This window comes from Lactuca sativa, chromosome 5 (assembly GCF_002870075.4).
Source record: "Lactuca sativa cultivar Salinas chromosome 5, Lsat_Salinas_v11, whole genome shotgun sequence".
NCBI lineage: Eukaryota > Viridiplantae > Streptophyta > Magnoliopsida > Asterales > Asteraceae > Lactuca > Lactuca sativa.
In genome coordinates this window covers 171,145,655-171,172,902 of record NC_056627.2, presented here as the reverse complement: position 1 = coordinate 171,172,902, position 27,248 = coordinate 171,145,655, and the positions used below count along the sequence as shown (strand labels likewise).

The 27,248-nt window shown below is 34.9% G+C and overlaps 1 protein-coding gene across 3 annotated transcripts; it reads right to left on the bottom strand.

Annotated features, from left to right (window-relative positions):
• Positions 1 to 20,139: 20,139 nt before the first annotated feature.
• LOC111885457 (polyadenylate-binding protein-interacting protein 12) lies at positions 20,140 to 24,071 on the bottom strand. Of its 3 annotated transcripts, none has more exons than XM_023881714.3 (10): positions 23,749 to 24,071; positions 23,094 to 23,630; positions 22,893 to 23,003; positions 22,695 to 22,812; positions 22,493 to 22,605; positions 22,327 to 22,386; positions 22,195 to 22,242; positions 22,033 to 22,101; positions 21,162 to 21,223; positions 20,140 to 20,408 (listed from the first exon to the last, which is right to left on the bottom strand). In XM_023881714.3, exons 2-10 carry the CDS (start codon positions 23,574 to 23,576, stop codon positions 20,351 to 20,353), a joined length of 1,122 nt encoding a protein of 373 aa, XP_023737482.1. In that variant the 5' UTR covers positions 23,577 to 23,630; positions 23,749 to 24,071; the 3' UTR covers positions 20,140 to 20,350. The 3 variants fall into 3 exon arrangements, with proteins under 3 accessions (XP_023737482.1, XP_042758571.1, XP_023737484.1); XM_042902637.2 differs by having other exon boundaries at positions 22,893 to 23,000; XM_023881716.3 differs by having other exon boundaries at positions 23,094 to 23,607.
• Positions 24,072 to 27,248: the final 3,177 nt, after the last annotated feature.

The following is a 27,248-nucleotide window of genomic DNA, read 5'->3' as shown; positions in this document are numbered from 1 at the left end:
AACACTTCAACTTTATTTTGAACATATAATCATACAAAAAATTGAGACATGCCCACAAATGTTGGAGCTTTTCACCGGTAGAAGACATTTTTCGAACTTACAATAGCCTAGAATAGAACAGAGACATCCAAACATAATACTTAATGGGCGTTTTTGACAGGGGGGCCACAATATGGGGTCAGATCTAACTCGTTTAATATGAAATCCAGACTAAATTGTTATTTTTCAAAAAAAAATTGATTTTTTTTTTTAAATTTCAATACAAAAATGGTTAGATTACTCAATTACCCTATAAAAAATAAACATAAAAAATATATTAAAAATGTTAAAAAAGTATTCAAGCAAAACATCAATTAAATTTATTCAAACTAAACATAAAAAAAATTAATACATGTATTCAAATAAAGCGTCAAAAAAATTTAAGAAATTTATTTGAACAAAAAAATCAAGAAAATATAAGCGAAAAAAATAAAAAATTAGAAAAAAACATCAAAAAAATTAATTCAAAAAATATAAATAAATAAAATATAAAGATACAAAATAACAGACAAAATTACATAAATGGTCCCTATGACTTAAAAAAATTACATAAATGGTCCCTATGACGATAAGGGTAAATGTGTAATTCCACAAAAGACTTAACTGGAAAATTTAACACCGTTAGCCTAAAGGACCGTATTTGCAACATTTTGAAACCACAAGGACCATATATGTAAACAATTTGTCATTTTGTCTTTTCAAAAGTAGTGGTTTAAAATGTGTTTTGGATGGACAAAAGACAAAAGTTACTTTTATGAGGTTAAAAAGTCACCATCTAGTGACTTTTAGAATCCAACTATTTTTCCCTTGGCTAAAAGTTATTTTAAAGAGAACTTTTCAACTTCCCAAATATCTTTTGAACTTTTTTGACTTTTTGGAAAAGTGAAAAGTCCAAAAGTCGTTTTTAAAGCAATCACAAACCCCTTTTTATTTTCTATAATCTGGCATTTCTAAGAGGATGTTTGGATAAATTAGCGTATAGCTTATTAGTTTATAACGGTGTGAGAAAGCAGCTTTTGCAAAAGTGTTTAGATTAGAAATAAGTTATAAGCTTTAAGCAAGGAGGAAGCTTTTCAAAAGTAGCTTATTTAGCTTATCTCCACCAAAATAAGCTGATTTTTAATGTTTCCTATCCAAACACTTAAACTTAGCTTATAGCAGTGGGGATAAGCAATAAGCTATAAACTTCGTCTTTTTTCCCTATCAAACACCCTCTAAATTAGGCACCGCCTATTCTTAAACAGGAAAACAACTTGACGAACTATATTTTTGTTTAGAGTAAATTACACGGATGGTCACTATGGTTTGGGGTAACTTGCATGCCTAGTCCCTAACTTTATTTTTACGCTCAGACAATCCTCAGTTTGGAAACTTGTTACATGCTTAGTCCCTCCTAACAAATGTTAAAACCCTCCATTAAAACACATCACATGTAAGGCACACAGGGGTAATTAAGTAATTTATCATTCAAACAATTACCTTATATGCGATTCCCCTTTTCGTTTATTTCTTCTTCATTGTCTTCCATTTTCATCTCTCTGAACTTAAAAATCGATCGGCTACATTCTTCGATAAATGAAGGTGATAAGAGAATGTTGTGGCAGTCCTGTGATTATAAGGACGTCACGAACAACTACTAACCCTAGAAGACGCTTTTACGTCTGTCAAAAAATAGTATTATCAGATTTTTCTTCTCGATTATTCTTACATGTAATTTGGTGTTGTTAACCCTAATTTGTCAAAAAATAGTATTATCGGATAAAGAAATACTCTGTTTTAAAATAAGCATAAATAAAATTTTTTAAATGACCGTCAAATCGGGGATGTCACAGTTGGTATCAAAGCGTTAGTTTAAGTGAACTAGGAATTTATAGGATTTCTAGACTTAAACTTAGAATGCTAAGCAATGATCGTGAGGATAATGTCTATTGTATTTTAGGTAGTACATTGAGTTGACACAAGCACTAGCTCACTTAAGGATAAGATGCATAATTTGCTTATGTACTAAATGGTTTGTATTATAGCATGCCTTAGGCTCCCTATCTAGATTACTTTAAGGTTTGTTTCTGACCTAGAATTAGGAAATCTTATGTGTTCAGGTTTCTAAACGTTTAAATACGGTATTAGAACTGGCATATAACTTTTTGGAGTGATAAGGAGAATTACGCGTCTAAACCTTCCCTATCTAAATTTCTCGTCTTGAACGACTACTTTGGTATAAAGAACATCATGGTGAGGGCATGCAGTGGATTAGGAAACAATAACAGAAATTGTCAGTCTGAGCCCTATTTAATCGAGCATGTACATGAAGCAATGCCGGTAGCTGAACCTGTTACGATGGCAATGATCAGAGCTTTGTTAGCTGAAAAGAGGGAGGAAATGAGACGACTTATCCGAGAGAATGGAAGAGAACCCATTGTGCCTATTGTGCAACATAAACTGAATGAAAGTCAGTCGGAGGAAGGAGACTATAGTAGGACTGTGATTCAAGCAAAACCATAAATGTTTAGGGGGAACAATCTAAATGAAGGGGTTGCTAGGAATGGATGAAAGTATAACAAATTTATAACTTGTAAGCCCACGTCTTTTACTGGAAAAGAAGATCCAACTAGAGTTATGGACTGGATCTTTGAGATGGAGCAAACTTTCATCACCTGTGGTTGCACAGAAATTTGAAAACCACATATGCGGTGAGATAGTGTAAGGGCCCAATTGTTCTCTAGTGGAACACATTAGGAAAGATAATAAACCTAAACAAGCCATTGCAACAAACATGGGTAGAGTTCCTGGTGCATTTCAAGAGAAAGTATTGTTCTTCTAAAAAACATACTAGAACTGGAGAAGCAAATCCTGAATTTAAAGAAGGGGAGTTCGATTGTGGAGGAGTTGTCACAACTAGTATTTTCAACTAGGAAATTTAGTCCTCATGTAAACATCAACTATTGTAAGACTTGTGCTAACACATTTAAGTTTACATTAAGGTTCCTAATGAACCATGTATTATTACAATACCAAGCATTTGCACCTCTCTAAATCTCACCCAAATCTCTCTAAGTATCTCTCTTAGTCGAAAACAACTCAAAACGGAAGGAGAAAACTCAAAGGAACAAGCCATTCTGGAATACATTCTAAGGAACCGGGAAGAATCGCATCTCGGAACTCCCTGCTTTTGACCTCCTGATGGAATCTGGAATGCCCTTGCACCGGACAATCTTGCTCCAGAATAATCTCTCATCCAGACAATCTCGTTTGGAGCCTTCGTGTTTGCTTCGTACCCTCGCATACTTCGGAAGGTCTCACCTCGCAGCCTCGGAAGGAATTGGTTCCGAATCAGAGCTGACTCCGGAAAGTGAGGTTTGACTCCGGAACTTGAGAGTTGTCTTCGGAACCCACCTAGCGGCTTCAGAACTTATTATTTGGCTCCAGATTTTAGACCATTTCGAAACTTTTCTTCATTTTAAGGCATTTTGACGTCGAGAATTCCACCAAACTCGTATTTTTCGTAACTTAGACCCCTTAAACCCCTATTTTATACCAAATTTAATTACTTTTAACATAATTACATAAAATAAAATCCAAAACCTATAAAGGAAATCCTAAGGTAGGGAAGAGGGTTTGACTTTATGATGGGATGCAATTCCCATTTCCCATGCAATTCACAGTAACCTATGCAAGAACCACCAAATAACAATGTTTGAACCAATAGATTTCCATGCACCTATCCCTTCTCCCTTTTTCCTTATCCTCTTAAAGCAACGACAGTGGGAGATTTTAAACTTCTCCACTTCTCCCACTTTCTTCATATTCTCTCAAACACTTCATTCAAGAGCAAAATCAAGGATTTTGTTAAGGCTAAACTCTTCCAATGCTCCTTGAGGCGTTAGGTAAGATATTCCATTAATCTAGGAGTTTACATCTTTTGCAAGAAAAAGTCATATTATTTTATTCATAATAATATATGGTAAAAACTCTTAGGACAACATTCCTTCCCAGGAAGTTCCTCAGCTCATTCAAGAGCTTAGGCTTGAGATCTTCATTCCATCACTCCAACCAACTCAAGGTGAGCTTCATACCCCTACTTTTTCGAGATTTTTATTGTTTTTGGGGGAGAATGCTAGTCAAAACCTTGTTTTAAACCTTGATCTAACTGCTTACTATGCATGTATACTAAGTTATATGTATAAAAATTATGAAGGCTCCTAGAACTCGAAAACTTGAGCAAGTCTCAAGAGTTTGATGCTTATCTCACAACTTATGGATAAGAAACGAGAACTAGAAGGTTACAAAAATACAAGTTATAAAACTTTATGACAAAAATCCTAAATATTTACGTCAAAATTGCTTGAACAAATATTTTGGAGGAAATGGTCCACTTTCAACAAATCACATAGCTTTACACCACCTTTTGACAATTGTGAGTCTTATTTGATAAATTATAAATTGAAGTACCATTTTGCCAACATCAAGAATTTGGGTCATTTTGACAAGCCTAATTCACAAAGGAATATTTTCCATACACGAAAATGAAATATCTAGTCAATAAGTACACTATTGTTATTTATGTAATAAATAATGGATTACAACGATTTGCTCAAAAATCTGTTAGTATTCTAGTCAAACGAATCTTCACAGTATATATATATATATATATATATATATAATATATATATATATATATATATATATATATATATATATATAATAGTGTACGCTTAAAGTCCTGTAAGAGTTATAACAAGAGTCTCCTGGAGGGGGAGCGGGAATTTGTGTATAGATCTATACGGGGTTGACACCCTGCACCTTCGATGTTTGCTACAGCTAGACCGGCCAGTCTAGGGTGAAAAATGTCTTAAACGAAACAGACGCCTGAAGAACGTCAGAACAGGCACTCTGTCATATTAGTATGGTTATAACGACTCACTAAGAATATAACGGTATGTTTTAGAAAATTACTCAAGTTACACCTTCCGATTATAGACAACTATTGTTTTGAATACTATAAACAAAACTTTTGTACCAGTCTTAGGGTTTTAAGACCACCATCTTACACATCAGAAAATATAGGATTTTCTGGGGAAAACAATTTTATACGATTTCGAAAAACGATAAACTAAAACACACATGCAACTATAACGGATTAGAATCGAAAACTTGCAACCATTTGATAAGAAAATATGGGATTTTCTAGTTGTTTTTCAACTACCACATATTTTTATACAAAATGCTTATGAACTCACCAACATATTTTATGTTGACGCTTTTCAAACGATTTGTATTCTCAGGAAATCAATAAGCAGGTCAGAGACATAGGGAGTCAAGATCATGTTGTTGACATTTGGAACTTTATTCAATGTTGTCTCTTTTGTGTATTTTCAAGAACATGAACAATATGTAAAAACAATGTAAGTTTGTTATTGATGTATGATATTTGGATTGCTATGTTTCATTTATATCCAATTGTTATGATACTACACAATGAAGTCACCCACCTCCGGACGTTTCCGCCGCTCTGGTCTGGGGGTGTGACAGGATTGTTGGAATAGTGTCTAAGGCTGCAACTATATTAGGCAAGTATTTGACCCGATTGTGCATGGTCCTTTTGGGTTGCCTTCACCATAGCAACTTGATAGGATGATTTATTATGAGATAATAAATATTATTAATATATTATGAGAATAATATAAGGAATAATAATATTGGTATTTGATTAATATAAGTCATAAATTAATTAGTATTAATTTGGTGACTTAAAGAGATTAATTAAATAAGAGGGTATAAACTGTCAATTGTTTGATAGTTACACTTTAGACTATAAATCCTTAAGGGATAAGGATTGGACGGATTCTAGAGCTTAAGATAGCTCAAAATCGTCCAAGGCTTATCTATGGTAAGGATTTGGATTGCTTTAAGGAAAGGATTATCCAACTAGGGTTTAAGGTGAAACCCTTAAGGAGTCTACAAGTATAAATAGAACCCATGGCATAGGGAAATCGGCATCTCTTCTCAAGTAAGAAAACCCTGGCCGATTTCCTCCTCTTCTCCTCTCTCTCAAATCATCTTCATTGCTATTTGGTGTTTGTAAGCCATTAGAGGAGTGACAATTGTGACTCTAGAGCTTCAAGACAACAAGATCAAACAAGAGATTCAAATGTAAACTTCTAGATCTGATTTTGTATTGTTCTTATACTCAATTAGTTGTTAGAAGTCATGGATTCAAAAGCATGTTTAATTAGAAAGCCTAGATCTAAACATTAGGGTTTTGGATGCGCACATAGGAAAGTTCTTATGGCTAAAACCCATCAGTGGTATCAGAGCCTAGATTGGTTTCTATTAAATTGTTGCTTGATTGTTTGAATCTTATTTGCAAAATTTGATTTTTGTGTTTCTGAGTCATGGACTCGGCGAGTTCCATAGTGGACTCGGCGAGTTGGCCTGACTCGGCGAGTCCCTTGGTGCACTCGGCGAGTCCAAGCGTCAGGAAAGGCCAGATTCGGGATTTTTTCATGATTATCTTATGGAAACTTACCTTAATCATATTAGATCAACCCAAATCCGATTTTTTGATATATATATATATATATATATATATATATATATATATATATATATGACTATAATCTTGATCTAATTAAAGATATTTATCAACTAATAAAATATTTAATTTCCTTATGTGATAATTAATTAATTATTTTGATTAAATTGGTAATTATCTTGCAAGAAATAAATTAAATAAATCATATATGGATAATTATGGAATTAATTGTTAATTGAGATTATTTGTTATTTGATCCTTCATGTTTTAAATGTTTAAAACTTGTCCTCAAGTTTTGAAATTTATGTTTTGTGATTAAAAGTTTTAATTTAGACAATTTAAATTTCAAACCCTAGATTTTAAAAGTTTAAAATACAACCCTATACTAATATAATATTACAAGATTAATATATATATATATATATATATATATATATATATATATATATATATATATATATATATATATATATATATGTATAACTTAAATGCTAGTCTTACCGTTAGTAGACCTCATTCACGAAGCCGATCTATAAGGTGGGTATAAGGTTGCGGCCTATAAAATGGTGCTTAATGGGTGTACACTCACACCCACCGCTTGCTTGATCGGTGGAGGGTCGTTAGCCGAACGGGTAGGATAAGGCAACCTCATCCTCTCATTAAAAGTATAATATGAAATACAAAGTAACTACACATTTTTTTTAAAATTTCCCAATCTTAGTTACTTTAGGAAAAGTGAATTGATGCAATCCCATGAAATTACACTTTGCACCTTTGCTAAGAAGTTAGTGGAGCGTGTGTGGTTTACCGACACACTAATTGGTTCTAAGCAAAGGTGGCAAAGGGTGATTCATTGTTTATCATAGTTCGATGGAGCGTGTGTGGTTTACCGGCACATCGAATAGGTGATCGTTACAATGAAGGCACCATGTGAATTTGCATGATAATTCACACCCGCTTTGTGATCCTGGTATCCCAGTCACAAACAAGAGGGGCATATCGAGATTTAAACATGCCATTGAATAGTTTCAATGAATCTCATCCGAACCTAGGAATTCTCAATACATTTAGGACTTAAAGTTATGTTTTTATGGTGGAGAATTAGTGAATCGTCATTCACTTACCTTCATATTATTTGCATGTTAGATTACGACATCCCTTTTCTAATATGTAAATATTATTGTTGGATCCTAGCCCTAATTTTTCTTATTGGGTGATAATTAGGGATTCATATTCTAATCTATCTTTGTCCTTTCTATTTGTAGATGTCGAACGCAAACAACGCTGCTGCTAGTTCTTTCACATTGATGAGCCTTTGTCAAAAGGTCACCTTCGATGGAACGAACTTTAGCGAATGGATAATATACATTCGCACCATTGCTCGCTATGAGGATAAGGAGTATGTCCTCGATGAGAAGCTCAAGAAAATCAACCCTGAAATCGCTACTCCGGCTGAAATAACCGCTTTTGAAACTCATGAGCGAGATGCAACGAAGGTACATTGCATCATGATAGCCACCATGAACTCCGAATTCCAAAAGTCCTATGAGGACATGTACCCGTACGAGATGCATCAAGACCTATTGGAGAGATACCACCAAAGCGCGACACAAGAGCGTTATGAGATTTTCACAAACATGATTTCCGCTAAGATGGGTCATGGAGAGTCTCTTACAGTGCACCTGCAAAAGATGCAAAGGTATGTCGACCGCCTTCGCAAGTTAAATGTTGACTTTGGGGAAGACTTGGCGATCGACATGGTGCTTCACTCTTTGCCTCCGAGCTACAATCAATTTAGGATGACTTACCACATGAACAAAGAGGAGGTCACCCTAAGCAAACTCCGGTCTCTTGAGGGTCGCTGAGAGCAACTTCAAGGACAAGTCTGTTGCACAACTCCCAATCCGCCCGCTGCTCCTGTCTTGGCTATTGGACAAGGAAGGGGAAAGAAGGGGAAGGTTTCGTCTAAGAACTATCGTAAGGTTAAAGCCCGAGATGGTGCCTCTTCTAGTGGGACCAAAGTTGATCCTGCTAAACCCTGCCCTAACCCGAAGGAGGCAGAGTGCCACCACTGCCACAAGATAGGACATTGGAAGAGAAGCTGCCCAGAGTACCTGCAAGCCATCAAGGAAGGAAAGATCAAGCCATCTTTCGTAGGTATATACACAATCAAATCTAACGATTCATCTCATGCTATTTCTTGGGTTCTTGATACCGGTTGTGGTTACCACATTTGTTCTAATGTGCAGGGAATAAGAAGAAATAGGGATGTGGAGGCTGGAAGAATAAATCTAATCATGGGGAACAGAAGATCGTCGCCTGTGACCAAGATTGGAGTGTATTCTTTAGTGCTTAGGAATGGTTTAAGTTTAGATTTGAACAATTGTTGCTATTCGCCAGAAATGGCTAGAAACATCATTTCATTTCATGGTTTGTTTAGACAAGGTTTTAGATTTTATTTTAATAATGAGAATGGTTCTATTTTAGCTTATCTAAATGGTGTCTTTTATTTTGAAGCTATACCATGTAATGGAATATATGAAACTGTTATGATTGTTGATAACTTAGGAAATGATGTTTTGAACATAGATTCTTCCAATAGTATGGATAAAGCATCCTTGTGGCATTGTCGCCTTGGACATGTCGACAAGAAGCGCATAGCCCAACTCCAAAAGGATGGAGTGTTGGAGTCATTCGACCTTAGGGAAGATGACACATGCGAGTCTTGTTTACTTGGAAAGATGACCAAGTCACCCTTCACAAGTACATGTGAAAGGGGTGAGGGTCTATTGGAACTTATACATACCGATGTATGTGGACCGTTTAGATCAATCACGAAGGATGGGAACCACTTCTACGTGACTTTTACCGATGACTATAGTAGATATGGGTATATCTATTTAATCAAGCAAAAGTCAAAAACTTTTGAAAAAATTCAAAGAGTTCAAGAATGAAATGGAGAATCAATTGGGCAGGAAAATCAAGATGCTTCGATCCGATCGAGGAGGAGAGTACCTAAGTCTTGAATTCCACGATTATCTTAAGGAGTGTGGAATAGTTTCACAATTGACGCCACCTAGGACACCACAATTGAATGGTGTGGCAGAAAGGCGTAATCGAACCTTATTGGATATGGTTCGCTCTATGATGAGTCGTGCTTCACTATCAATCTCTTTTTGGGGGTATGCCTTAGAGACTGTCGCCCATATCCTTAACCGAGTCCCTACTAAGAAGGTTGCCAAAACACCTCACAAGATGTGGACAGGGAAAGCTCCCTCGTTGGCACATATCAAGGTTTGGGGTTGTGAGGCTTTCGTAAGACGAGATACTTACGACAAGCTCGAACCTCGTAGTGTGCGATGTATTTTCATCGGCTACCCGCAGAAATCCTTTGGATATCTCTTCTATAGACCGAAGGACAATGTTGTCTTTGTTGCGAAGAGAGGGGTTTTCCGAGAGTGAGAACTCATAAGCCAAGGAGATAGTGGGAGACAAATCGAACTTGAAGAGATTCAAGAGTCGATAGATGAAGGAACCTCTACCGCTGGCATTCAACCCGAGGAGGAAACTCTGGTTGAACCAATTGACGAGTCCTTACCTCTTAGGCGTTCCGATAGAGTTAGAGTTCAACCCCAGTTTTATGGTTTTCATATTACTACCGAAGGGGACACGTATATTAGTGATGGTACACTAATAAACCTTGATGAACCTAATAGCTATAAGGAAGCCATGGCAGGCCCGGAGTCTGAGAAATGGAAAGAGGCAATGGATAGCGAGATCCAATCCATGTATGATAACCAAGTTTGGAATTTGGTCTATAAATGTGCCCGGACGTAAGACCGTTGGGTGCAAATGGATCTTCAAGAAGAAGACCGACGTGGATGGAAACGTACACACATATAAAGCGCGATTGGTCGCGAAGGGCTTTAATCAAACTCCCGGAGTTGACCATGATGAGACCTTCTCACCAGTTGCGAAGATAAAATCTATTAGAGTGATGCTAACGATTGCCGCATTTCATGATTATGAGATTTGGCAAATGGATGTCAAGACCGCTTTCCTTAAGGGAAAGTTGGCTGAGGATGTTTACATGGTTCAACCAGAGGGGTTTGTGGATCCGAAGCATCCGAATAGAGTGTGTAAGCTTGAGAAGTCCATTTATGGACTTAAGCAAGCGTCTCGCAGATGGAATCTTTGCTTCGATGAGAAAGTCAAAGAGTTTGGATTTGTACGAAGCGAAGATGAATCGTGTGTATATGTCAAAGCCAGTGGGAGTATAGTAAGCTTCCTCGTTCTATATGTCAATGACATATTGCTCATAGGAAACGACATCCCGACTCTGCAGGAGGTTAAGTCCTGGCTCGGGTAGTGCTTCGCTATGAAGGACCTCGGAGAGGCTTCTTACATTTTGGGAATAAGGATAGTAAGGGAGAGAAGTAAGAGACTAATAGGACTTAGTCAGAACACTTACTTAGAGAAGGTACTGAAACGTTTTAGTATGGGAAACTCAAAGAAGGGAGAATTACCGATACAAAGTAATGCCAAGTTGAGTAAGACTCAAAGTCCGAGTACCGAAGCTGAAATAGCAGAAATGAGCCGAGTACCATACGCTTCCGCAGTTGGCTCAATCATGTACGCTATGACTTGTACTCGCCCTGATGTAGCCTTTGCTTTGAGCATGGTTAGTAGATATCAAGGGAACCCTGGCAGAGCCCATTGGATTGCGGTGAAGAATATCCTTAAGTACCTTCGGAGGACGAAGGAATGGTTCTTAGTCCTCGGAGGGAGTGATGACTTGAAGGTGCGAGGGTATAGTGACGCCAGTTTTCAGACCGACAGGGACAACTACCGTTCGCAGTCGGGCTGGGTCTTTACCCTAAATGGAGGAGCAGTGACTTGGAAAAGTTCCAAGCAGGAAACTGTAGCTGATTCAACGTGCGAATCAGAGTACATTGCAGCGAGCGAAGCGTCGAAGGAGGCAATATGGCTGAAGAACTTCATCGGTGATCTTGGAGTTGTACTTGCCATAAAGGAGCCCATGGAGATTTTCTGTGATAATGAAGGAGCGGTTGCCTTGACCAAGGAACCGAGAGATCATAGTAGATCTAGACATATCGACAGAAAATACCACTTTATTAGACATCGTGTAGAAGAAGGACAACTCGTAGTGAAGAGGATATCATCAGAAGATAACCCAGCAGATCCGCTTACGAAGGGACTGAGTAGGGTTAAGCACTTGCAGCATGCTAGGAGTATTGGGCTGAAGGATGATATTAGCATAGATTAGATAGATAGTAGTAGAAACGTGTAATAGATAAATGTAATTAACATTTGATGATTAAATAAAGGAGTTTTATTTCTGTGTAATGTTACTGTCTTATGTTAATTGTTTAACTATTGTTTCATTTTGCATGTTTTGACTTCCGGGATAATTGAGTTTATTAAGAATAACCGAATTATTCAAATTGTCCACAATCGTTCATATGGTGGAAGTAGATATGAATGAAGATTGTCGTGAATTGGTGCGTAGATTGTCTAAATGGTATTAGACATGGCAAAAGATTGCTACGACGTTCATGAGTGCTTATGAACTAGTTTTGAGCATTGGAACAAACCCGCGCTTGCTGGAATCACCTTATGGAATATGATATAAAAAGGGTGATCGCAAGACGATAATATCATATAGTCTTAAAACCTAGATATATGGTTTGTTATTTGTTAATTGATTGTACATTGATAATGCGAAAACGCATCAGTAACTCGGTGTTATAAAACGCATTGTTGTGTATAGTTGATTAATGAATAAGTAAATGCATATAAGTTGAAGTTTATCTGTAACTTTTATCCTAAGAAGGTAAAAGCGATATCTCGGCCGCTCGATGATTTGATTTGACTTATGTGACGGGTCCGGTCAGAACTGAATTGATGTGTTCGATTAAGTTCTATGTCAAATAAATCAGAGATCGAGAAACCTAAATGCTTGACTAATCATTCCATAGAAATTGTCAGCATGATATCTAACAGAGGACTGTACGATCCCTTATCTAAAGGACAAGATTGATTAGATCAGAGTTTGACAGCGTCTTTGAGAGCTATGATTGCAAATCGAATTGTACTTGTGCATATAGTTACTAGACTTATCCAAGTGGGAGACTGTTGGAATAGTGTCTAAGGCTGCAACTATATTAGGCAAGTATTTGACCCGATTGTGCATGGTTCTTTTGGGTTGCCTTCACCATAGCAACTTGATAGGATGATTTATTATGAGAGAATAAATATTATTAATATATTATGAGAATAATATAAGGAATAATAATATTGGTATTTGATTAATATAAGTCATAAATTAATTAGTATTAATTTGGTGACTTAAAGAGATTAATTAAATAAGAGGGTATAAACTGTTAATTGTTTGATAGTTACACTTTAGACTGTAAATCCTTAAGGGATAAGGATTGGACGGATTCTAGAGCTTAGGATAGCTCAAAATCGTCCAAGGCTTATCTATGGTAAGGATTTGGATTGCTTTAAGGAAAGGATTATCCAACTAGGGTTTAAGGTGAAACCCTTAAGGAGTCTACAAGTATAAATAGACCCCATGGCATAGGGAAATCGGCATCTCTTCTCAAGTAAGAAAACCCTGGCCGATTTCCTCTTCCTCTCCTCTCTCTCAAATCATCTTCATTGCTATTTGGTGTTTGTAAGCCATTAGAGGAGTGACAATTGTGACTCTAGAGCTCCAAGACAACAAGATCAAACAAGAGATTCAAAGGTAAACTTCTAGATCTTATTTTATATTGTTCTTATACTCAATTAGTTGTTAGAAGTCTTGGATTCAAAAGCATGTTTAATTAGAAAGCCTAGATCCAAGCATTAGGGTTTTGCATGCGCACATAGGAAAGTTCTTATGGCTAAAACCCATCAAGGATTACACCAATGCTTTCACCGATAAGATGGAGTTCGCACTACGTATTTTACTTGATGAACTAGCCAAGATCGATAAGTACGCCAAGGGGATACCATCGGAGTACACATTGTCGGTTAAGCATACACCTACCTTTAAAGTAGCAATATGGACTGGAAAGTCCGTGGAAGATATGATCAAATAGAGAATCGCCGAAAAGACTGAAGTTGGCGAGAAAAGGAAGGGTGAAGTACCTTCAAAGTCCGACAAAAAGGGTTGATTCTTACAAACTGACCCCAACGAAAGGAAGACCGAGGGAAATGGTGAAGCAAGGTGGTGCGGAAAGTGCAAGAAGAATCACTCAGGAAGGTGCGATAGGGAGATGACCTGTTATAAGTGTGGAAGGACGGTTCACTATTCCAGAGATTGTATATTCGATGACAAGAAGTGTTACGAGTGTGGAGATGGTGGGCACATTTCGAAGAATTACCTAAAGAAAAAACGAAGCAACAAGACCGCATATTTTGCTAAAGCCTAAAGCAAGGGCATATCATATGATCTTGGATGCAGATTGAAGTGGAGTTGTTGTCGCACAAGAGAGAAGCAAGAGAGTAAATTAGTATCTTGTAATCGTTTAGATAGTTGCGCTTCCTAATGCAGTAGGTGTAATGTATAAATAAGTTTGTAATAGTTTTTAGAAATAATGAAATTTCTAAATAATGTTATGTGTTTTCTATGTGATTTCCTTTTTATGATAACTTACTGAACTGTGAGACAACACTTGGGACGAGTATGAGTAGGTATGAAATATGGTAGAGGCATATACTATCGGAAGCACATGACTCACACTTGGATCAAGGAAAGTCACAAGGTTACTAAGTCTCTAAGTAGTTGAGTAATTTTTTTCATTTCCATCATTACCTTTGTTACGGTAATGACTACAAAGATAATTATTATTCCAACCCTAGTGGTCATACTGAATCGAGCCCGACTAATCTACGAAGTAAGATCGACGTAGCATCTGACTTTAGATTGAAGAAAAAGATAATCGAAGCGATCGATAGAAGTATCGCGTTCGGCGTTAAGATCAACCAGCATGTAGCTAGAAGTGTTACATGATAGAATGTGATTATATCACACTGGAACATGAAGGAAGGTATCCTCCATGTAGGAGTGTGACTCAAAGAGACCTGATTCTATTTGTTGCATCATTCAATAAGAGGTCATTAGAACACGACCCATCGGTCTGTTGCGATAGTCAAAGTAAAAAGAAATTATCTTAGATCAAGTCAATTAGAAGAAGGAACAAGAGCCCCCAATAACGATCGAAATAAGAAGGAAGAAAAGGAGCAAGACTGAGCACCATCAATAGTCAAGAAGTCGATGAGTGGAAAATCAATAGAAAGGACATAAGAGTTACAGTTATTACATAGGATGAGAAGGTAACATGTGGAGTCATTATACAAGCCCTGTTTTGTTGATAATTTCAGGACGTAATCATCCTAAGGGGGAGATAATTGTAACACATTTAAGATATATTATAAGTTTCATTAAGAAAAATTGGAAAAATCAATTGAATCGTCTGTAAATCGTAAAAATAAGTGTGCCAAAACATATATATATATATATATATATATATATATATATATATATATATATATATATATATATATATATATATATATATATTGAAAGTATATGTTGACGTGATCACGAAAATATAAATTTCGTAGAAATTCGAATTCATATGAAATATATATGACTTTTATAAAATATAAAAATCAACCGCGTAATTAAAAATTATTAACGTCAAAAGGTACGAATAGAATGGTTGACTTTTGGGTAAAGTCACCAAAATGAAAATCGCAGTACTCTTTAAGATAAAGATTTGGTAAAATGAACACTAAAATCGGAGTCCGTACGAGAGTGTTATGATTTTTTCAAATTCATTAAATCATATAAAGATAAGGGCTAAAAATAAAGTCAGAAACGTAAAAAAACGGAGTCCGTATGAAGAAGTTATGGAATTTACAAATTTTGCGTTTTTCGCCACTTGCCACGCGCGGTGCCAGGTGCGCGACACACACTTCTAAAAGGTGAAAACGCGGACCAGAGAGAGTCTGACACGTGACACAAAATGTCTAGGGAGACGTCACCTTAAAAAGCACGTCGTGAATCCCAAATTTGGCTATAAATAGAGCTTCATCCACCATTCGATATCCACACATCTTCAATTCATTCCTCTTGATTTCCTTCGACTTTTAGCCTATTTTCCCTTAGTTTTAGTTTGTGGTGAAGCCCTGCGATCCTTGAAGTAGTAATAGCTAGAATGTAGAAGCTCTACTAGTGTAATTTCCGAACTTTTGTCCAAAAAATTTCTATAAGTAAAGCTACACTCTCATTCTTTCAGTGTAACTTATATTTATAGTCATAGTCGTTATCATGAACCTATAAATAAGATTTATCAGTAGTTCCAGTTATAATATTGATCGATATACTTATAGAAAAGGTGTCTAGAATGGTTACGTTGGCATGTTTGTTGGATTTCAGAAATGCTATATGCCGAAAATGATCTTGCTTCCCAACTGTCCTGTCTGGCCGATCCTTACTTGATAGATCTTGATGCAGACATTGGATTGGTGAGGAATCTAGACTATCAAATGAGTGCATAGTTATCTTCATCTTACACAAAGATATGAAGTATCCAGATATTTACATGCTTTATGTGCTTATTATATGTGCCGAAAATGTTATGTGTTAGATAAAATAATACGGGGTGACATTTAAATTGAGTTAATCATATAAGTATTATACACTTATAAATATGTATTGGGTAGTGATAGGGGATGGTAGATAGGAATTGATAGATAGGTAATGGTAGATAGGTAATGATAAATAGGTGATGATAAATAAGAAATGACTAGGAGATGCCCTGACCTTTACTTGTGACGTTGCGATGTAGTCATCTACCAGCTTATAGATGGCAACCATTGACTAATATAAACAAGTCTTTGGGAAACATTGTCAGGCTCATAACCTCTAGGTGATGAATTACAAGTTCAGGCGATGTAGTAACTACGTATTCATGCAATGATACTCGAACCCTTATTAGACACATATTGGGGGAGTAATCCTCGAAACAGTACTGTCTATGCGACGTAGGCAGTGATCCTTAGGAAAAGTCCTTAGCAACAAACATATAAGGGAATGCGATGTAGGCGATGATAGGTAAATGCGATGTAGGTGATGACCCTTAGGATAAATCCTTAGGGAAGAATAAATAATAAAATGCGAATAGGTAATTGTGTTAATTGTTCGATAATTAAACATATTAACTATATTATTATGGGCTGAAAACCCTATGTACTCACCAGGTTTTCCAACCTAAGCCGGTCAATTATTTGTATCACAGGTATCGATGCGAATATACATTACACTGAGAGATTAAATGAGATGTAGATCATTAGTATAAATTAGTGTAAGGTCTGTTTTGCTTATGTGTGTGTTTTTTTTTTTTTTTTTTTTTTTTTTTTTTTTTTTTAAATTATGACATCCTAAGTTTTTAAAAGATATCAACATCGAATGTTTCTTTGAAAATTTTTAATGTTAATATTATCTCACATTGAAATAATATTTTTGGGCCAATTCCGCAACAAAAGAAATACTCTGTTTTAAAATAAGCATAAATAAAAATTTTTAAATGACCGTAAAATTGGAGATGTCATACCTAAATTGGAGTTAAAGTGCTTAAATAGGGAGGAAACCCTAAAATCATGGGTTTGGGTTACAGTGACCGCCAAGTCGTGGCCATCCTTGTGCCACGTTGTGGAGCCTGCCGGAGATACGCGTTCTTCACCTTGCATGCTACGTCGTGACACTCCATGCATCGCATTGTGGCATATAGTTTTCCTCAAAACTATGCATTTGACTCATTTATATCATCCACTGATCCAGTATGGGAGATGAGTGTTACATTTATCTTCTACATTGTATTACATACATAAATATTCATTTAGGGGGTGTTTGGGATTGCTTATTTAAAACAAATTATGATTTAAAAGTATTTATTAACTTATTTGGTGTTAAAACAAAGTTCAAAAAATGTTTGGGTGTAGCTTATCATGTACTATGTAATAAGTTGATAAGTTAGTTTTTATTGTTTAACAAATGGTAACTTGTGTTGGGTTCTATTTGAAAATAATCAAATTATAGTGACAAAAATGACGTGATTAACAACAAAAACAATTTTAGATTTGAATAAACTAAAATCATTTTACCCACCAAATAATTGGATTGTTCTTTTGGAATATTTTATGATTTATGTATAATTCCATCCTCTTTGACATAGCTACAATGTATAAGTTTTCAACGTCATGCACCTATTTAATTATAGTTCAGCAATCTTGAACATGATTTTTTTTGCTAATATGATTTCTTATAAGCAATATAACCTGTGGATATTTCCAAAGTTGGTATGCACAATGATCTGTTATAACGATGGAAATAGCCTTTCAAATCTGTCTATACATGCAATGAAACTTGGATTGAGTACAAAAGTTCATTTATTGACTTGATAAAGAAATTTCTTGGAGCATCCAGAAGCTTAATCCGAGTACCACTGGATTACTAGAGCCAACATAATTGATATTCTAAAATCTTTACTTTTTAGCATGATTTCCAAGTTTATTTCTCATATATGCATCTATAACTATGCACAATGGTATTGTTGAACAATCCTCCATTATGGAGAAATGGACCACCAGAAAATAACATTTAAAATATGAAATTTATTAAAATAGAAAAACCTATAAAATGACATGTGGAAAAAAAATTAATTCAAAATAACCACAAAATAACATTTAACAAATTGAATGAGAGTATGACATGTGACAAAAAACCTTCATTTATTAGAGTAGATTTGACTAGACATATCTTTTTTTCTTTTTTTTTTTATCATCTTACTAGAAATCTGGTTAACGGTTTTACAAAACATGTCTTTGTTTATATATTTTTAGCAACTGGGTTATGATGAATACAGTTACAAGATGTACGCTTTAATATTTGTTGGAAAAGTTTTATCGTCCAAGTTTCTAGGATTTGTAAAAAATGGACATCAAACACACACGCCACACACATACATGCAACACACACATAGCAATGACTTTGATAATTTGAATTGTATCCGCAAAAAATTGCATTCACTTTCAGCCCATATTTAAAATTTTAAACTTTCTACAACCATTTTGAATTGCAATGTAGACGAGAGCATTGTAAAGAATCTATTATACATCAAGGTATATTGAATAATTTTCTTTTTTTGCAAATTGATTTCTTAGCGTCCTTTAAAGTAACTTTTATATATAAATGAGGCATTAACGTTAGGCATGGATGCATGAGTTTTTTTTAATCATTTGTGATCTGTATTGCGTTTTTCTGTAAATAAGTTCTAATGAAACTTGCTTGCATGGTTTAAATCATAATTTACGTCAACTATTAGGAGATAAATTTCTATTATTTCTTTAGATGTTGACATTTGAATATCAAAAACCTCTTAGGGGCTGTTTGTTTTGCACTTACTCAGTCCAGTCAGAACTGACTGCTGACCGAGTCAGCAGTCAGAGTGTTTGATGGGGTTTAAAGTTGGCTGACTCAGTTAGGTATTGCTGACCAACATCCTGACTTTTTTATAATCATACTTGAATATATCTTTAACTACATTCACTAAAATTTATGTTAGTACTTAAAGAAGTTTATAGGACATGCACTACAACATATTGGATTTTCGTGTGCACTATGACCCACCAAATATTGGATTTTCGTGTGCACTATGACCCACCAAACATTAGCAATTTTTTTTTGACCCAAAGACATCTTCACTAGTCGAATATTAAACACTAAACTATTTTTTTTAAATTTTATTTTAGAATTAAAAGATAGATATGCGTTGGAGATTACATTAACTTGTATATTTGTCACAGATTTATTTAAATTATTTGACTAATTATGTGAGCTTCTATATTGACACATATTTGTTTATTAATTTAATTTAATTGGGGCACAAACTTAAACGGATAAATAATAATAAGATAAAAATCAAATATGTTTCTCAATTGAATTTTTTATTCAGTTTACCCAGTGAACCAAACCAAATAAATCAAAACTATAATTCAAAACCGATTAAACAAAATCTAATAAAACCGCTACTTAACTTTTTCATCCAATTCAATGACATCCAACAGTACGCCATGTATATATATATATATATATATATATCTTATGATACGATGATAGCATGTTATAGTTCAAAATTCATACATGTCCAAAAATTCAATAGTACATATATAAGAATACTTTATTTACTTACATGTCCTATAATTTATTTATGTACAGATAGACATATTTTTATTTACATAACTGTTTTGTCGATTCCTAATGGTATTCAAGACAATATTTCTTATATCAATATTTATCCACCAAGCCTTTTCGAGTTACAATTTATCCTCATTTTTCTTTAATTTATCTTAAGATATCAAATTAAAATTCGGTAACTTATCAAGTTACTATCGATATCTCACCAGTGCAAAAGACATAAATGTCCTCATCATAATCATCGAAAATAGCCCTAAACAAATTCTCTAGTTCCATGTAACAAACTCGACCTTAATGAGCTATAAACCACGGAATGCTTAAATCGTTTATCCAAACTCTACATATAATGACAGATCCATGGTCACATTTGGACTAGGACAGAAACTAGAAACATAAATACCAACAAAAGTACCTTAACACAGTTCTTGTTCACCTACATATATGTATGTTTAGATATATTGATATAGCCCGTAGATGAGTCTATAATAAGAAAAACGATCATCGATTTAATGCACCATAGATCTAGGTGCACGTGGCCTAACCGGAGTCTTTGATGGGCTCACCCTGCATCAATATACAATAAATATGTTAACAAGGCAATATAAATGACATGACAAGACAAGACACATCAGGTTGTACTATATCTTGATGTGAGATTGTAATATAAATGACATGACAAGACAAATCAGGTTAAACTATTTTTGAGACTGCAATATAAATGACATGACAAGACAAGACAAAACACATCAAGTTGTACTGTATCTTGATGTGAGATTGTAATATAAATGACATGACAAGACAAATCAGGTTAAACTATTTTTGAGACTGCAATATAAATGGCATGACAAGACAAGACAAAACACATCAAGTTGTACTGTATCTTGATGTGAGATTGTAATATAAATGACATGACAAGACAAATCAGGTTAAACTATTTTTGAGACTGCAATATAAATGACATGACAAGAAAAGACAAGACACATCAAGTTGTATTGTATCTTGATGTGAGATTGTAATATAAATGATATGACAAGACAAATCAGGTTGTACTCTATCGAATGTGAGATTGCAATATAAATAACCTGACAAGACAAGACACATCACGTTGTACTGTATTTTATGTGAGACTGTAATATAAGTGACATGACAAGACAAATCAGGTTAAATTGTTTTTGAGACTGCAATATAAATGACATGACAAGACAAGACAGATCATGTTGTACTTGTACTGTGAGACTGAATTAATGTCAATAAGACAAAAAGTACAGTTTTTGTTTTTTGTCGCGCTCAAAAAGACGGGACAGAGACCAGCGGTACCTTATTGGTAATGATCCCAATACCGCACCGCTACAGTTCAGAGCTGCAATTGCACTCTCCGCCTGTAAAATCCAATAGAAAATCAAGATTAAAAAACTCTTTTTTTTTTGGTAAAAAGCAATAAATCTAATGTGCAAAAAAAGAAATAAATCAACATATAATATTGAATGTATCCTAATGGGTGTTGTTTTTTTTTATGGACTTATTGGTAACAGGAGTTAATATCGTATCACTACGTATCATTGTTTCTATTTGACTTAATGCAGAAAGAACAACTTTATAAAGAAAGTTAGGAAAATAAGATTTTTCCCATTAAGTCATCTTTTTTAAAAAAAAAATTCCCACTTTGAGTTTTTCCGAAATCCCAAGTGGGCCGTCGGTTTCTAGAACATTTTTTATACATCATTTATCCATTAAGCTATTAATTTGGGGAAAAAATTAAGACCCTTTTTTTTCTTAATAATTGCTATTTTATCCTATAGATCATGCAAAAAACATGAGACTAAAGCCTCATTAAGACAATAAGAAGATTTTCTAAGGAATAAATAGAACAAAACTTCATAACAAACCAATAATAATAATCATAATAACTATACGCTATTAAATAATATTTAAAAATATACAGAAAAATATTCCATTTGGGGCTTGTGGACATTAACCCCATCCAAATATACAAAAAACTATTTCCATCAATAATAGATATGAATTCAAAGTTCAAATTCCCATTATGCCAATCTCCAAGTTCTACTCTATACTTGAGATTAACCATATCTCCTAAATGATTTGATTATATACTCATGGTTTTAAAACATAGAAATTGCATATCTTATAGAGGATCAAAACAACTACATAAAAAAGCTTAGAAAATTACCATAACAAACTCCACAAATGCAATACGAGTTGAATGATGATAATCACCAAGCAACCTTAAGCGATACACCTATGAAATGAGAAATTTCATAACATATATATAGTTAACAATAATTCAATAATTAAATAGCTTTGTAATTTTCATAAGTGAATAATTACAAACCTCGCCACAAAGTGATTCAAAAAAGAGTTTGACATCAGCCTGTGTGACCTGTTTTAAATAAAATATATCACATAATATCCTTGTCTGTCCTTTACATTTTACAATGGAATGAAAGGTTTTCAACTACCTTACCTTCTTATCAATGTTAGTACAATAGATAGTTCTTGCACACATTTCTCTCTCATCTTCAGACTAAAACAAAATTAGAAATGATATTTGCATCAACAAAAGTTCAAAACCACATATCCAAAGCTTATTCCATTTTCAAAAATCACAAATATAAGTTAAAGAATCTCACCCGAGGCAAAAAAGTAGGATTTACTGGTGCAATTGCAGTTTTTGAAGGCAATACTCTAACTGGATAATATCCAAGCATAGTTCCACCTAAAGTCAATGCATTCCTTGCACCTTCTGCAATCACAAAATACACAATTCAATGTATCTAAATGAATAAATAAACATTTTGTTTAATAAAAGTTTGTGAACTTATATTGACATACCCTCATCTGTGAACTCTATAAAGGCAAACCGAAGAACAGAATTTGGATCACCACATACACGACAATCTACAACCTGTCCACAACCAATGAAGAGAGCTGCAAGTTGTTCTTCAGTAACCTAAATCAAGAGGAAAGAAAGATTAAAGCTTTTTACTAATGGGAATCAAAGCAAGAATGAAATTAAAGTTAAACAAGTACCTGATGATCAATATCAGACACATAAACAGTCCTTTTAATGACGTCTTCTCTTTGTGCCAAGCTAGTTCGGCTATTCATCCTTCGTTTCCCATGACTAAAGTTACTCTTCTTCTATCCATAACCATTAAAATCCTCACAAGAATCAACACCAGAAAGAGAAATACACAACAGAGAGAATTAGGGATGATGATTTGGGTATACCCGTCTAGTAGAAGCTCCATTGGAATTGGCGTTGGTGAAAGCTGGTGTAGTGTTAGTTTGGAGAAGGAAATTGTTGATGGCGGCATAACCAAAGTGAGAAGTAGGAGATGGTGGAACGAGAAGGGGCCTAGGATGGTTGTTGGAGAGTGAAGGGGGTACGAATTCTGCAGCCATAGGGTTCAATTTTGATAGCATTTCAGCTAAATCACGCATTTCTTTTTTAAAACCCTCTTCTTCTTCTTCTTCTTCGTCTTCCTGATTATGATGATCAACGCCATTCGTAGTCATCTGATGCTGATGATGATTGTTTGAGACACCGTTATTGTATGCCAGACTACCATTTCCATTAGGTGGTGTCGTCTTCTGCTGATCGGAACTCTGATGCTGATCACTTGACCTTGATTTAGAAATCAATGATTTTGACTGATCAACATCGTTTGGTTCGACATGACTGTTCGACCCACCATTCTCAACAACAGCCATAATATCGATCGGCTCAGTAACTGACACTAGACTGAAAAGGGGATTTTTATTCTTCTGCAAATTTAGTTGATTTTATCGATCCAATCCGAAAATTGATTTCGAGAAAAACAATTCAAAATTACAGTAATAATCTGACCCAATTCAATTCTAAAGCAATCAAAGAAGAGATTACCTGATTGAGGAGTACAGATGAAACTACTCATCGATCGAATTCAGCTCATAGATCGCCGTCGAGAGATTATTTAATTATAAATTAGTTAGAAAATTTTACAGAAAGGGGGCATAAAGAGCATAGCTTTTGGTTCTTTATTAACATAATACCATTTCGTTATGCTGCAAAGAGAGAAGAGGAGAAAGAGGTGAGGAATTCATCAACCTAACCATGAAGGTTCTAGAGTGAGAGAAAGAAAGAGAGTGAGAGGAGAGAGGTGTCTTCTTCGGATCGTCCGTTTGAGCACACCACTTTTTGGAGTATGCACCCTCAGTGGCACAACATCCAAAAACATAAATACCATATAAATTAAGGTTATAATATGTGTACAAAACAAAAACTACAAGCGGAAGTGATTTTTTTTGAAATGTACATATTTAGTCATTATTATTTTTTTTCGTAAAATAAACCCTTATACTTTATTTTTTGTAAAAATGTAATCCTTGTGACTGGTTATACCCGGTATACCGGTCATATACGAATTTTCTTTTAGGAAAAATGACTTGATAGGGTAAGATATTTTTTGAATTCTACACATTTAGTCCTTATTTTTTTTTTTGTAAAATAAACCCTTATACTTTATTAATATGTACATATTAGGTCATTTTCACCGGATTCTACAGGTTTTGCTGATGCGGAAGCACAAGTGGCACTAAATAGCAATTAATTAGCTTAGTCACCGGAGGTGGGTGATCCTCCAGCAACAAGAAAAGTGCGGCGACCCTTCTCTTTCTCGTCTCTCTTCCTTCCGGTCGAACAGCAACAGCCAAACACCCTTTACCTATTGTGTTTCTCCGATGTGTCTCTCTTTGCCTCCATCTTTGAGAAATGTTGCCAGAAAAAGAAGAAATAATCGACGAGGGGGCTACCAGAGCAGCTCTTCGCCGCCAACTACCGTCTCTACTTCCTCCTGCTTCCCCCTTCGACCTTGTTGTTTTTGTCATCATTCCTCCTTGCTACCAGTGATGTGTAGGAACACACAAAGGAATCGCCGGAGATCGGGGTTCTCCCTCTTTTTCATGATGAATAAAAGTTAGAAAAATCTCGTTGTGGATATGTGGATGTCATCTAGGTATTTCATTTCAACAAAATAAAAGAAAGGGAAAATGACTTGATAGGGTAAGATACTTTTTGAAATGTACACATTTAGTCCTTATTCTTTTTTTTTGTAAAATAAACCCTTATACGTCAGTTAAATTTGTAGAATCCGGTGAAAATGACATAATGTGTACATATTAATAAAGTATAAGGGTTTATTTTACAAAAAAAAAAGAATAAAGACTAAATGTGTACATTTCAAAAAATATCTTACCCTATCAAGTCATTATCCCAACCTATTATTCTCCGCAACTAACTATACATGTAATCGTATAATGGGTATTATGTAAAGGGAAACCGTAAAAGACTTGTAATATATTTACTCTTTATAAATATTTTTTATTCAATTAAGTTCTAAAAATCAGTATTCGTATTTAATTTAACTTTTTTATCTAGTCAGCAGGTTATCTAACTTTCAAAAATTACACTTTTGGCCCAGCTATGAAATATTACTACAATTTTAGTCTAAAATTTATATTTTGGCCCGGATTTTAAATTTTTATTACAAATTTGATAAATTTTTTACCGTTTTGGCTAAATTTCATAATTTTGTTATGATTTCGTCCTAACTTTAGTTTTTTTTTATAACTTTTTTTTCTCAAAATAAAAAATTTAAATATGTTTTTCTTTTAAAAAAAATCATATTTATATAAAAAAAACATATTTTCATAGAAAAAATCTTATTTTTCAATATAATTTTTTTTGTATACGAAATACCTATTTTAAAAAATAGGTATTTATAAAGTACATAAATATATACAAATTCGTTTTATAAAAAAAAAATGTATACAAACATATATTTTACAAAAAAAATCTATACAAACACCTATTTTATTATAAATATGTTTGTATACAAACACATATTTAAAAAAAAATATAAACAAACACTTATTTCATATTAAACGTGTAACACTACAAATCAGGTAAATACCCTTTGTACCCTTTAAATGAAAAAAGTATAACATAATGGTCCCTTAAGTACAATGGGCGTACTTAAGGAGTATGCATGGCGTACTAAGGATGGATGATCGTGGAGGGTGGCCATGTACGCTGGGCGTACACGACAGAAGAGCAAAACCCTAAATTTCTAACTTGACACATATTTAAACATCCTTAAGTCATTGTGACTAAACCCTAATTAGCCTCTAGAGTCTCATTTCGTCCCTTTACCTCAGTTTTCCTTTGAGAATGTGTTTTTGGAGCATAAAAGTGTGTTAGTGGCCATTTTTGAGCTTAGTCAAGAAGAATAAGTTAGTGAGCAAGCTTGGTGTGGCATTAGGCTTCAAGAACCTACATCTAGTTCACCTTGAGGAGCTTCTGGAGGTATAAAGTCTCAATCTTGCCATCTTATTCATTAGATTGAGTTAGGGTTGTCTATGTTGTCCTACTTTTGGTTCTTGGATCTTCTCTTGATAGTTAAGCAACTCCAGAGACTAAGATGGTTAGATTTGAGCTCTATGAGCATGCTATATGCATAAAGGTGTTAGCTTGAAGGTTATCTAGACTCCATGCATGAGTTTGAAGCTTTATATGAAGTCCTAATGTGAAGAATGAAGTTTTGAAGTCCCTTATAGCATGCAAGGGTATAAAGTTGTCAACTTTATGCCCTAGGACGTCTTAATGAGCTATGATCTGATGTTGGACGTTAGATTATCGAGTATTAGGCACATAATGGAAGTAGTGCTTAATCTTCTTGTATGTTGGTCGTAATATAGCGTACACAACGTATACAACCAAGGACTCAGTACGTTGAGCGTACTGAAGTGGTACGCTTGGCGTACGCACCCCAGTTGGCTTTGGGGTTTTTGTGGGCTCGTAAACCCTTTGGGCCTTAATCAATTTTGGGCATGGTCATATTTTGGGTTAGTGATCCGATTAATCTGTTTTGGTCCATGGTTGTTTTGGTTGGACCTTATTGGGCCATGTAGCCCATTAAGAGCTTTGGGTATGGACTTTGAGCCCATTAGCAGAGGAAAGACTCTTGGGCCATTATGGAAGGACTTGGGCTTAGATAATTAGGTTGTGTAACTAGATTGTATTTAATCCTAATTTTAGGTTAATGATATTAGTGTTCAGCACGGGTGGTTTCAGACTATTAGGAAAGCAGCTTTCGGGTTCAATAGATTAAGGTGAGTCTCCTCACCATACCAATGGGTCGAAAGCATCAAGGTCGGCCCATTATGTGTTATGTGGAATACTAGTTGATTATGTGATATGCGATATGCTAGTTGTCCTTGTGATACTCACATGGAAGACCCCCGAGGGTTCCCATGGTAGTGGACTAAGACCATGTGGGGGTTCCCATGGCATTTCGTGTAAGACCTTGGAGGGTTTCCCTGGCATCCTAGTATGTTTGCATGTTT

Excerpts from the sequence above, each read along its gene's own strand:
- LOC111885457 (XM_023881714.3), bottom strand. The coding sequence starts at position 23,576 with ATGGCTGTTGTTGAGAATGGTGGGTCGAACAGTCATGTCGAACCAAAC. Across the intron at positions 22,243-22,326 it reads GTACTAACATTGATAAGAAG|GTCACACAGGCTGATGTCAA; the intron begins GTAAGGTAGTTG and ends TATTTAAAACAG. Across the intron at positions 22,102-22,194 it reads TTGAATCACTTTGTGGCGAG|GTGTATCGCTTAAGGTTGCT; the intron begins GTTTGTAATTAT and ends CTCATTTCATAG.